Genomic DNA, 14,225 nt, shown 5'->3' on the forward strand with positions numbered 1-14,225 from the left:
GGATATAAAGAAGATATAAATTGAAGATCCAGATATGCAAGCTATTAGAAATGTAGCAGTAATGATGGTTTTAATGACCAATGAACCAGTTTGTACAGTGGTTATAGACGCCGAACTTAAGTTTATGAGTTGTTGGTTGAAGCAAATTATACTAGGGATTATGATCATACCGGTTTTGGATCACTACTTGGCTACTACGGCATGATCATTAAGTTTAGAGCACCAGTACTACTGTCTCGAAATACAGTTTGATTTTGCATTTTATTTCTAAGAGAAGAGAACTGAGTCATCTTCTATAGCAGCAAATACTCTTCTACAGAGAGGGTCTGGACTTGTTGAATGCACTCAAACCATTTACTTGTTGCTTGTTCCAAAAATGAAGTAGTTCCCTAGTGTGTGTGAAGTTAACAGTGCAGCCTTCTTAGATGAGCAAGCATTTGGTGGGGGAGTAGATGAATGGCGGTATTCACTTCATATCTGACTTTTATAAATGGGTAGCCTAGTTGGTTGAAGAAATTCTCAGATTTTTTTAAAATCTATATTATATTTTAGTCAGATACTGTTGATAAAATTCAAAACGAAAGTTTAGATAATAATAATTTTTATAATTCGAGTAAGTTTTCTAGTACTAATAAGAAGCATGTATACAGGTGCATAGTGCATTAATATATAGATATGACAACTCTGATCATTGCGGAAATTCTTGTACTGATTACATCATATTTATATACTGGATTATTCTCGAAGGAGTATTCAAATGTCCGGCTCTTTATATAATCATATTATTGTGCCTAAAATCAGCCTTGAGCCGGATTTATAGCCCATAGAGAAATTAGATGGATTGGCATAATGGATTAGGCTTTTTGGATGACAAAGTAAGGATTATGGGCCTAAGTGGGCTGGTATGATACGGGTATTGAAATGATTAGGGTCTGTTGTGAGGGTTATCATAATAGGGTAATAAGAGCGGCCTCTTACAAATTAGCCAATACCCTAGGCTTTTTAGAATATCCCAAGACCCAGGGGTAGTCAGGAATTATAATAGGCCGGGCTATTTCCAATATGGCGAGAGGCCTACACGGGCTTATCCTGATTATGGCGAGAAGCCTGCATATGCAGTGTTCTACTAGGACACAACTCCTGGCCAGCAAGAAATAGAGAGTTAGACTCCTAACATGTTACTACAACTTGAAAAACGTGGATATACATGATATACGTATGGAATATACATATATCTCATGGATTATTATAATAATAATATCAAAGATAAATAAAGATTGATGGTATATTAGAAGTAGGACTCTTTGGATTAAGCCTAAAACTTGTTGGATAAGGCTTGGAAGCTATTATGGGCTTAGTATAAACGTGGATAGCCCATCATGGAGGAGTCCTAAGGATATAGAACTACATATGGACTTGATTCCTATAAATATAGGATATGTTGGCCATTTGCAAAGGTTGAACACTCGTTTTCTCTACCAAAACACACGGTGGAGCTCTCGCGAAACCAATTTCGGGCACCCCCCACGACTGAGTAGGAATTACTCCGCCACCACACTCGGAATCCTTGCAAATTCAGTCCAACCACAGCCAAAAATACCCCCCGCTTCCGGCAGATTAGGCATATTTAGCTTTTCACCATACGCCTGATTTTTGGCCCATATCTCTGTGATTCTTCCGTTATTCCAGCAACAACCTCCCCGAATGTTGTACCAAATTCCTCTCATAACATTTTTGGCGCTAGAAGGAGGGGATTGGTGATCTTTTGAGGGGAAAGATACCGAAAAGCTCTGGCGATGAACGTACACCAGAGAACAACAAAGGCGGCCTTGAAATCGAGCCCAAGGAGGCCATTAATGGAGATAATATGGATGATATCACATGGATATGCAGGAGAGTCGATCTCCCAGTAAAATAAATTCGAAAAAAAATATATGAAAAAATGGTGGTTAAAAGCATGGTTTTTCGGGAAATAGGTGAATGGCAAATAGCCTCAACTGCATATTTTATGGCTCCGGTATACAAGTGTTTTAGCTTTGATGAAAAAGGTCCTGAATATTATGGCCTAAATATGGTCTTCAGGTGTTGATTCCATTCGAAGAGGATTGAAAATAAGGCTCAACCGATGGCTGGCGGGGAAACTCGGAAATTGCTCATATCCCTAAACATGAGGAATGAAGGGCTGGAGAGAGTCCTTCAGGAAATGTGCTTTCTGATGATTGACCTGAGAAATGAAGAATGAGAGAAAAAACTTCAAAATATGGATGGTTTCTACTGCTTGAGGAAGAAATTCGGCTAGAATGAAAAGATGTAAAGGTCATTTACAGAGGCTACAATCAAATAGTCCTATGAGATAAATAAATGGTGAAAGCCCGATTAGGGGTTTCCCCTCTATACAAAAAGCCCTGGTCTATGGCAGTTCCCGAGCTAAATGTTGGTAAATGAAATATCGGGGAAGACTGTAATCTAGTTTACCCCATAATTGATGTTTACAACCCTGGAATTGACAATAATAAGAACCCTATCTTAAAAGACGGGAATAGGCTAGGATATTTTGTCCAAGTAGAAGGCCATGGAATCATCACGATGGATCACAATGGGGAATATATGTATACCATGGACATGGAAAACCTCGATACAAGTTCTCACAGATGCGGTGAAACTCCAAAATGAATATTGGCTGGAAAATGACTTCGGTAAATGTCGATGAGGGGTATGTGCCTTTTTCATAGAAGTTGGACCACCTTATAATCAAAAAATTAGAGAAACCTTGGAATATATTAGAATCAGGGGTGATGTTACGGCCATAAAGGACTATCATATTCCTATTTTCCAGGGTTATAGAGGAATCCCATATTCCCCATTTCCAGGGTTATAGAGGAATCCCATATTCCCCTTTTCCAGGGTTTAAATGAATCTACATTGCCCAACTTCTACAAAATAAGTGTTACCCCAAATATTATGGTGTCTCTAATCCAGGAGAATATTTTTATCACTTTAACATGTAGATGGGGGTGTATCTGGTGGAAGGCAATGTGAGGTGTAAACTGTTGGGTCCTCAATGAGAAGGCCTATCAATGGATTGAAAAGTTTCCCCTAGAATCTATATCCCCACGGGAGCAGATAGAAAGGCTATTTTTGACGTGGTTTCAAGTTCTTACAACGCTTCAATCACTACTGAATTCAATATAGACATCTAAATAAAAGGGTAGTCATGAGATATTGAGGAAACACATTTCTCGATTTAGCAAGGCATGTGAAAATTCAAGGGAAGTCCCAAATCTGACATGCCCCCAAATATTACATTTGTGCATTTAGTGAAGAGGCTCTTATAGTAAAAAATGGAGAATCTCAGTTTTGAGGTTCTATCTCTTAGGGTTTAAGGCCCATCAAATTCCATCTTCACCCGAATAAGGGGTTCAATCGAATAAGGGTTTAACAACGCAGAGGTTAAGGCCTACAAAAGTCCTCTTAAATATTCCCGAGATTTCTATTGGAGTATGTGTTTACCTGTGCTAGGCGTTCAACTAGACTTGGCATGCAACTATACCAGGGGTTCAACAAGCCAATGGTATGGTAAAAACTAGAAAACCCCAAATTTATCCCGTACTTCAGACTATAATCGGAGTAATTAGGTGAGCCTGAACAACAAAAGAGATGCGAACATATTATTTATGACAAGCAGAAAAATTCCAATACAAAAGAGGCTGTGAACTCCCTGATTGGCGACCAATTCTCTAATATTAATAAGCCCAAAAACTAGGCTTCTATGGAAAAGTGGTTTACCCATTTGAGGAACCCAAATAGAGGTTCCATGATGGTATGCTCCTGGAGGATAAGTTTTAGAATCTAGAAGTTTTCCATGGTGGAGGGGTGTAACTAGGAAACCCCGGGTAGAGATTCCAAAGAATTCTAGGGAGAGGCTCCAACTAAATATGAGAGACCCTATTATGGGAGATGAAATAAGGGTCCTACACTCCTAAATCACTTTCCCTTAAGGGGATGAACTATGGTTTTAAATATAATCAAAACGCCCGACCCAAGGGAGTACTAAAGTTGGATTAATATGAAAATGAAGGCATATAAGGCCTATATCGAGGCTATTATATATTCTGGTAAAGCCCAACAACTATGAGAGCCCATGTACTGAAGATAATAAAAATGTCATCCTAGGATTTATGAGATGATTGTGGAGGTTGCCCATGTCAAAAGGGGCTGAAGGCATGAGAAACCCCCAGAATGGGTTCGTATAAAAGGTATATGAACATCTCCACCTGGACCGAAAGTGCATGATAGCCTCTAAGGTTGGCTTATAGCAGAAGCCTATGGAAGAAAACTAGCTCAATTCATTAGAGCTTCTATCAGGAACAATGCTGATCATTATTATGGCCATGAAAATGATGTTGTTGGCCAAATGTCAGGTCTCTAACACGGGGGGTTCTTCTGCTACATTCCACTTCAACATCATAGGTCATAACCTAGAGTTGTAGGAGCCCATAAATATGAGCTGGAGAATGGAATACTCTCGTAGGGGATAGAAGAAATTTGAAATACCCCGGTGGGGGATAGAAGTAAATATGAAATACCCCCGTAGGGGATGGAAAAAATGTGAAAAACCCCCGTAGGGGATGGAAAAAATCTGAAATACCCCCGTAGGGGATGAAAAAAATCTGAAATACCCCCGTAGGGGATGGAAGAAATCTGAAATATCCCGGTAGAGGATGGAAGAAATATAAGATACCCCGGTAGAAGGTCTATTTCAGGGTATTGGTAAAAGCTATTTAGCCTGTTCTATGAGCTAGTTGAGGCTAACTCGAATCTTGTGATGGCCAGCCTCATGGATACCTATATATGCTTCTCCTTTACGAGAATGAGGAGCCTTACAAGGTTTAACTTTCGACCACAGAAAAACTATTTTGAAAAATCGGGGGGTAGTGTCTATCCTCGCTACTTGGGGGTAATCCAATTTTTTGAAACCCCGGTGGAGGCCCAAAATCTTCTATTGAAAAAAATTTATGAAGGTATATTTTGTTAGTAAAATCATGGAGGCCTGCATACATAAGGACAAGGAGTTCAACATATCTAGTTTTCCCCTCAGTAATAGCCCTCCTAGGTTCGAACATTTGATCCCCAGAAGAGATACAATAATATTTATGGAGTCATCAAGGAAATCTTATCTTGTTTTTATGGGAAGGTGTATAGATAGCAAACGCTTCTCCTACGATACCTCTTATTTCTTACAATGAGCATGCTCACGTAAGCTTAGGGGTTCGAAGCGAAAGCTAGTCTAGCCCGTTTATGGAATATATAAGGTTCTTCTTGCATTTAAATAGCTATAAGGAACCAGGGGGTAGTGGATGGTATGTTGTATGCTACCCATGATGGTGTCTTGAAAGTGATTGATTTTTAAGAAAATTGGTGATTTTTAAACAGTTAATGGATCAGGGTAATGGAATTTTCATAAAAGCCCTGATGGGAGCTGATCGCATGGGGTGAGAACCCCCAATTGAAATTGATTTTTGAAGAATTCAAGGAATCTTGTTCAAGAATTATGTACAGATTAGATTTAGCTTTCATGTATTTCTCTGGATATGCTTTTGTGGATGAAATTGGCTTTCATGGATTTCTTGGAATTGACTTACACGCCACAGATTAGATTTGGCATTCATGAATTGGCTTTTACGCCATGGATCAGAACATATATGGTTTATATATGAATTAGAATGGATAATATATGGATTATAGTGGAATATATTTGGAAATCCCTAGGGATTCTGGGGCTATATGGAATTTTAACTTGGCTATGGTTTATATAAGGCTTAGGAGAGCCGAAAATGTATAAAACCCGGGATGAAGTTAATTTACTTCAATCCTTCGAACCAGAAGGGCCCAAAAGATTAGGTGGAAAACCTAAGGGTATATGCTTATTTCAAGATCCTAGGGAATCTAGGTATATGGATAACCTAGATTGGGAACAACCCGAACAAGTGTGGATTACACTTAAAAAGGATATCGGAAATGTATGGATTATACATAAATTTGGGATGGATCCCAATTATTTAACCTACTTGATTCCCTTTGGGTGGTAAGGTTTAACTTATGCAAGAGAATATATATTTAATGGATGAGTTTGTATCGATACATAAATCCTGGTTTAGGTTCATGTAGGTATATAAACCTCATTGGATATATTCATATAGAAATATGAATCTCTGGATAGGGTTGGATTCCTTTCCACAGGTGCTCGTCAATCTCAGGGAAACTGAGCTAGTGTAGATCCTGTGAAGTCTTGCATAAATATGGTTGGAATTGGAGTGCAAGGACCTTGCACAGGGAATAAGAACTTACAAGGATTATGTAAGTTTAGGTTCCAATGTGAACCTTGGAATTGGAATTGAATACAGGATCAAGAATATAGTCAACGATTATAGAGGTAACCCTATCACTTTTATATTTCATATCAGCCTTTAACTATTTGACCCTTTCAGCTACATCCTGGAGGAAGAGACATCCAAAACTTTGGGAATTGGGCTTCAGCTACCTTGATGAACGACATCCAGATCCAAATGAGGGTTTATCTATTATCCGTAAACCCTTCTTTTGAGATAGCCCGACTAATTACTCTTAGGAAATTTATAGAGTATATGCCTATGATATTGGAGTTACGGACAAGGGGCATCAACATTATCCTCCTCCGCTGAACAAATTCTCATACTTTGCATTCAGTGGTTGGCTGTGAATTTCTTATCATTGATCGTCTAGATGTGGGTTTCTAGGCATTCACCTGTTGGTTGTGTGTTTCTTGGAATTCACACGCAGACCATGAGATGATTTGGCATACACTTGCTGGATGCAAGTTCTTTGACATTCACTTCTTGGTTGTAGATTCATTGGTGTTTACCTATAATTTGATGGGTACGCACTGGCATTCACTTATGGCTACGAGTAAATAAATAATTATGGATTCCTCAAAAGGTAAAGTTAGAGGTATGTCTTTCAATCCTTGAATTCACCCCTCACAACAACTTTGTACGGAAATGTAAGTCTAATCTTACGACTTCTATAATGTTATGTATTGAATATACATTGCATAATTATGGTTGATTATGTGGTTGGATATTTGATACTCTAGGCATCATGCTTTATGTAATTTACTTGTGTTATTCATTTGGGAGGATACTAGTGATTCATGGTACGAATTCCTCAGGATATTAAACTGTGATAAAAAAGGATTTAGGATTTTAAGGCATTTATGAGGTACGACATGGGGGATGCTTACGCGTAACCCAAAAATTGGCTTACCTAGGAAGACCATGTCGTAGGATATTACGCCTATCTAATTTTTTATTTAGCTAACTATTTTGAAAGGCGAATATGCATAGAGGGATGAATAGTTGGACTCTAGGGTATGAGCATGGATTTCCATGTGTGCATGCCTGATTGCCTAGTTGTTAATATAACATGGATTCTTATATATTTGTGCCTGATTATCTAGCTTATGCTATAACGTGATTTGAGAATTAGCAAGTAGCACGTCTTTTGTGATTAACAACATGACAATATTTGCTAAGTTGGAATATATGCATGAATGCCGATAGGCGTACCTTTGGATATAATGGATGATGCGCTTAAAATATGTATACATGTGAATGTGTGGCATGAATTTAATATTTTACGTGTACATATGTGAACATGTAATGTGGGCTTATCATAGAACATGCTATACTCCGAGCTAGCTAATAAGTTATGGAGGTATTTGCAATATCCATAGAAATCAGGTTTCTTAACATGTTTAAGGCTTACACCGGAGAAGGATGTTAAACGGGGGAAGGAAAACTGTTGGCTTGGGGGGTATATCAGCTCTTCAATATGTCCATCATGGAAGGGCTAATATGATGGAAAATAGGCTTTTATCAACGGAACACCACGGAAGAGGCTGAACTGCACGTTTTCCATTACTTAAACTCTTGTCTCCATTAAAATGAGATAAGCCCTACTCTCATGCTTTAACATACTCATTATCATGCATGCTTTATGTGTATATATATGGAAATTAATTATACCCTGTATCTCTTATGTTGCCCTACATGTGGACATGTTTCTCTAAATATGCTTACCGTATATTCTCAAGGAATAAGACTTACATGGGTTTACATGTGTGGGGGTATTTTATTTTATATATTTCCTTACATTATGCATGGGGTTTCAAAATATTTTCAAACTTGTTGACCGAAGCTTTCAAGCAGATACATAAGCACGCTATATGCCGCATAATGTAACCACTTGAAAGGACATAACAACAACTGATGGATATCTCCATGGCATTCCCTTGGTCTCTCATTCGGTAAACTTAAATAGCCCCATGGAATATGGGCAGGTCTGAAAAGTCCCATATCATATGGGCAGGATTTAAAACTCCCATATTACATGGGTAGGATTTTAAAGTCCCATATTACATGGGCATCATTTGAGTCCCACAAACACTGGGCATCAATGGAAAACTAAACAATATATTAAGAGGCCCCGTGAAGTAACCATGGAAGCTTCTGAAAATTGTGGCTTGTTCTTTAAAAGTGCTTTCGCCAAGGTTCAGCCTGATTGCTGAAGCAACAACGAATATGGATATTTATATTTATACAAAATCATCCACACTTTCATCTTCTTACTTTCATATTCATACTTGCATTCTACATGTATGGGTTTCATGCATTATAAATAAGATTTGTTTAGCTCGTGCTACAAAACACTCTTTTTAAGTTATCTTGGTATCCCAGGATTATGGATATATGAAGCCTATTTGAAATAACAGGAGTTTCTGGGACTCATTCATAAAGGATTAAAACCTAAAGATCGACTTCACAAGGAAAAGGGATATCTTGGAAGGTTAATGCATGGCTTTTGGAAAAAAGGCTAGAAGCCATAGGATATAGCTAAAAAGGAAAGAAAGTCCTAGATTGGAACTGGCATGGGGAATACGTGATCTGAATAGTATGGAATAATTTCATTTAAGGATTCAGATTGAGGTACATATGTTGAGACATTGTGTTTCCTGTTTCTTACGCCGAGTTAGCTCATGTAAGCTTGAGAGCCAAATGTGGAAGCTATGTATTTCTTTGAGAAGGGTAAAAAGGATTAAACTCTGTGTTATATAGGTTCCTCTTGCATTCAATTGCTGCGAGGAACCGGGGGTAGTTGTTGTGCCTAAAATCAGCCTTGAGCCAGATTTATAGCCCATAGAGGGATTAGATGGATTGGCATAATGGATTAGGCTTTCTTGATGACAATGTAAGGATTATGGGCCTAAGTGGGCTGGTATGATAGGGGTATTGAGACAATGGTTAGGGTCTGTTATGAGGGTTATCATAATAGGGTAATAAGAGCAGCCTCTTACAAATTAGCCAATACCCTAGGCTTTTTAGAATATCCCAAGACCCAGGGGTAGTCAGGAATTATAATAGGTCGGACTATTTCCAATATGGCGAGAGGCCTACGCGGGTTTATCCTGATTATGGCGAGAAGCCTGCAGAGGCAGTGTTCTACTAGGACACAACTCCTAACCAGCAAGGAATAGAGAGTTGGACTCCTAACATGTTACTACAACTTGGAAAACGTGGATATACATAATATACGTATGGAATATACATATATCTCATGGATAATTATAATAATAATATCAAAGATAAATAAGGATTGGTGGTATATTAGAAGTAGGACTCTTTGGATTAATCCTAAACCTAGTTGGATAAGGCTTGGAAGCTATTATGGGCTTAGTAAAAACATGGATAGCCCATCATGGAGGAGTCCTAAGGCTATAGAACTACATATGGACTTGATTCCTATAAATATAGGATATTTAGGCCATTTGCAAAGGTTGGACACTCGTTTTCTCTACCAAAATATACGGTGGAGCTCTCGCGAAACCAATTCCGGGCAGCCCCCACGACTGCGTAGGAATTACTCCGCCACCACGCTCGGAATCCTTGCAAATTCAGTCCAAACGCAGCCACAAACACCCCCCGCTTCTGGCAGATTAGGCGTATTCAACTTTTAACCATACGCCCGATTTTCGGCCCAAATCTCCACGATTCTTCCGTTATTCCAGCAACAACCTCCCCGAATGTTGTACCAAATTCCTCTCACAACAGATATCATGTTTCTTAATCATTATTTATTCCCTTAGTTATTAATTATGTTTATTAGTAGGAATGGCATTTTTTGGATGATTTGCACCTAGAGATGTTCAAAAAATCCGAAACCCGGAATCCGATCCGATCCGGAAAAAAGCCCGAAAAACCCGATCTGGAAAAAAGCCCCGCCCGGTTCGGCCCTGCCCAAGGGCCTTAAATGGGCCTTTTTTTTCAAAAATCTGGCCCGGCCTGAAGCCAAGCCCAGATAAAAGCCGGAATTTAAAAAACCCCGGATAAAAGCCCGGTTCGACCCGGATAAAAGCCCAGGTTTTTTGAAATGTCCGATTAAAAAACCGAATTTTTTATATAAAATTTGAAAAATTACAATATTTTTTATGATTTTTAAAATAATATATTATAATATTAGAAGCAATTAAGGTATATATGATTATTTATATATTATATTAAAAATAATTATTTATTTCGTTGTCTAAAGTACTCAATCTGATATATCAAGATATTATTTTATGCGGTATTTAAACTACTCATAAATCAAGTTATAAAATATTAAAATATTTTTTTGATATATAAATAAAAAGTCCGGTTCAGCCCGATCCGGCCGGCCCGCGGGCCCAAAATGGGCCTTATATTTTTTAGGAAGCCCTCCGATTTTGAAAAAAGCCCAGCCAGATCCGTTTTCAAAAAAACCGAGTTTTTTAAAGACCGGATGAAGTCTGGCTCGGGCTTTTATGTGCATCTATATTTGCACCCCCTTAAATTCATTTCCCCATCTTTAAAACAAGGGTCCATTTCACTTAGCACCTCCTTGCCCGCTGGATGGGGGACATATCTGACTTGGTACTAATCTTCAATTGAAAAAGTGGTCATTTTGAGCTTCATGATAGCGTAATAATTGCTCCATCTACCTACAACTCGTATACAATCAACAACTAGGTCTAACTGTATTAACTGTACAAGTGTGCCACAATACTAATTTAGACTTAATTAAGCACCCAATTCCTTTTGGAAAATCAGTGAACATATAGCATTATACATGGAAAATTAATCTCAACCTAGTATTCAAATTTGAGGAACCATGAAACACTGAAAGTATTGAAAAAATTAAGTTAATCTCAAGTAAAAATTAAGAGTGAAGACCTTCACAAAGCTGCAGGTGGGGGATTGATGGCAGGGTGGACTCTATCACCACTTCACCATTTATCCACATGAGTGATTTCATCTATGAAATACATAAAATCTGCAGTTATTCTTGGGATAAGCATTACATGACATGTTTAGGTATTAGCTGAATATATTTAGGGATGAAGAGATCATAGACCATTACTTATGAACTGTGCACAAGTTGAGACATTAATTTGTCTATTTCAAATTGACAACATTTATTTACTTGGATAGATTGATCGATGTTTCTACAAGCCAACTTGTTGCAGGCACCGAAAGTTTAATGAATTCAAATATACGAGTAAAAGATACGAACTGATCTCTACATCGATATGTACCCTTAAATACATCTTCTGTATGTACGCAAGTCAGCATTTGTCATGATAAACTTCAACTACCGAGTCAGGTTTGGGGTCCCTTGAGTAATTATCGTATGGCTACCGTCCACTCTATTTATAACCCTGCTTCACGTACTGTATCTTTTATCAAAACGACTAAGCAGCTTAGTCTTCAAGTAGCTTCTCTAATAATGGCTATTCATCAGATAATGGCGACAATATTGTTCTTCATTTTGGCCCTCTCTTGTGCTCATCTTTCGACATGCCAGGTTTTCAAGGGCTCAGTCTCTTGCTTAGACTGCAAGGCCGATTTTGATTTTTCAGGTTTAATGTCTCTTCCTTACGTTAATTAAATATATTCTTAATAATAATTAAAGTAACTGTTGCTATTAATACAAGTGTGGTCAGGTCAGGATACAGAACACACATCTAGATTCTAGAACAGATATATATTCGTTTTTAGGTAAGATTTTATTGGTTGATGGTCCTGGTCTCATCGAAATGCTACGGATAGAGCTTAATTAGTTGTCATTATCTTGGCATGTAGCTTTCCTGCTTGCGAATATAATGGACTTTTGATTTCTGAAGGATGACTAATAATACATTAAAGATCAACAGTGAGTAAGTCATTAAAATCAGTTATATCTACTAGACCCTACTGGTGTGTTCTTAATGCTAAATCCAAACAAAATATGCAAATCGTAACTGTGTATAAATTGCCATCTCTTTAATTGAAGATTAGAAAAGAAAGGCCAATTTTCCATATTCAGTTAAGAGCTCCAGCGAAAACTTAAGATGTTAGCAAGATGACTTGTGTATGTCACTTGGGACATTTAAATACTATATACTGGCAGTCACTAATATTAATTTTTGGGTATCTCTAATATCAGGCATAAAGGTTGCACTTGAGTGCAAACAAGCAAAGAGGTTGACTGTAACAATCACCGAGAAAGATGGATCTTTTAAAACCGCGCTTCCAACAAGCATATTAGCATCAACTCCTTCAGATAACTGCTTGGCTAGTATCCTAGGTGGTCCAGAACTGCTCTATACTACAAGGAAAAATATGGTTACCGGCATAGTCAAGATCCATGAATCTGATTCCTCTTCTTACACCAATTTCAACCCTCTGAGCTTCTACACATCATGCCCTTTGTCACACGGAAAATGTGAGGGCACAAGTTCTGGCATTGAGTCGTCTAAGACCGTTGATCTGCCTCTGCCAAGGGAATGGGGCTTAGCTCCATCTAGCTATTATGTTCCTTTTCTTCCCATCATTGGTATACCATAATTTTCTGGTAGCAGTCATATGATGGTACTAATATATATAGATGTTGTGTGTCAGATTACTTCGGAGAGAACTGATAAGCTCAGCTCTACTAATTATGCGTGTGTACGTAGGAAAGTGAGTTTGCGATTCTGCGAGTTTGTGTTTAAATTGGCTTCTACGCTTTGTTTAATGATTGCATTAATATGATCGTCATTATGAATGTTGGCAAGTAGACTATTTCATAAGCTCAATTTGTCAAAAAAAATATTAAATTACAAGAATATGGTTAAAATTTACCTCAAATTTCAAAAATTTGGTCAAATTTTCAAATTAACAAAATAACGGTTGAATTTTCTATCCTCTTTTCAAACTGCACTCAATTCTGTTAAATTTACTCCGTCAACTTAATTAAAAAATTTAAACTGAAGAGGTACTTAGGAAAAATACACCTCATTTCAGGTAAAAAACTTAAACATGAAAAAGCTTATAGTAAAATCATTTTCATTTCTTAAATCGATCTCCTACAATGAATTTAGGTATAATATAGAGTGAAAAAATTGAGGATTCGTGTTATTTGTAAACGGGGGAGAACCCGGTGGAGGGTAGAGATTGATGTGATTGTATTCGTTTTGTGCTTCTAATTTTTACAAACTCGTGTTTTTGCCATTTGGGGTGGTTTTTTTATATGAAAACTAGCATAAAAACCCGTGTGAGGCACGAGCTAGCATATATATTGAAATATTATCTCGAACGAATTTGCATTTATACAGAAATAATTTTTTGAATATGATAAATGATTCTTTTAACTTTTCACTAGATTGTCTTATCTTTTCTTTTCCATACATACTATTATAGCGATATTAGATAACTTAAGTGGTGAAATCTTATTTTTATCGTACAGTTCGATTTTAACTTAACCCGAGTATTTTGAGATTAGATATTTATTGTAAGTTATATGATTCCCATTAATAAAAAAATCAAAGCTATATAATTTGAAATTTGTTTGTAGGGATATGCAGCGGGTCGCTTCAGGGTTGGGGAGTACTATCCCCGCCCCTAATCCCCGATCACACTTTAAATTCTAAACGGGGATTCCCACGGGGATGCGGGGAATAATTAAAAATAATAATTTTATATTTTTATTATATTTTTTTAAAATAAAAAATAGTCTACTAATTCGTAATATATAAAAATATTTATAATGTCTCATATTTATAATATCAAATCATATTAAAATTGATTTATAATATAAATGACCGACAGATTAAAAATATATATTATATTATAATATAAAAAATGATCAATAAA

The 14,225-nt window shown here is 37.2% G+C and overlaps 1 protein-coding gene across 1 annotated transcript; it reads left to right on the top strand.

Moving 5' to 3' along the window:
- The first annotated feature begins 11,727 nt into the window (after positions 1–11,727).
- On the top strand, positions 11,728–13,137 carry LOC141708139 (uncharacterized). The gene is made up of 2 exons (XM_074511619.1): positions 11,728–11,971; positions 12,538–13,137. Exons 1-2 carry the CDS (start codon positions 11,743–11,745, stop codon positions 12,936–12,938), a joined length of 630 nt encoding a protein of 209 aa, XP_074367720.1. The 5' UTR covers positions 11,728–11,742; the 3' UTR covers positions 12,939–13,137.
- The last annotated feature ends 1,088 nt before the right edge of the window (positions 13,138–14,225 follow it).

Source organism: Apium graveolens, chromosome 2 (genome assembly GCF_009905375.1).
Source record: "Apium graveolens cultivar Ventura chromosome 2, ASM990537v1, whole genome shotgun sequence".
NCBI lineage: Eukaryota > Viridiplantae > Streptophyta > Magnoliopsida > Apiales > Apiaceae > Apium > Apium graveolens.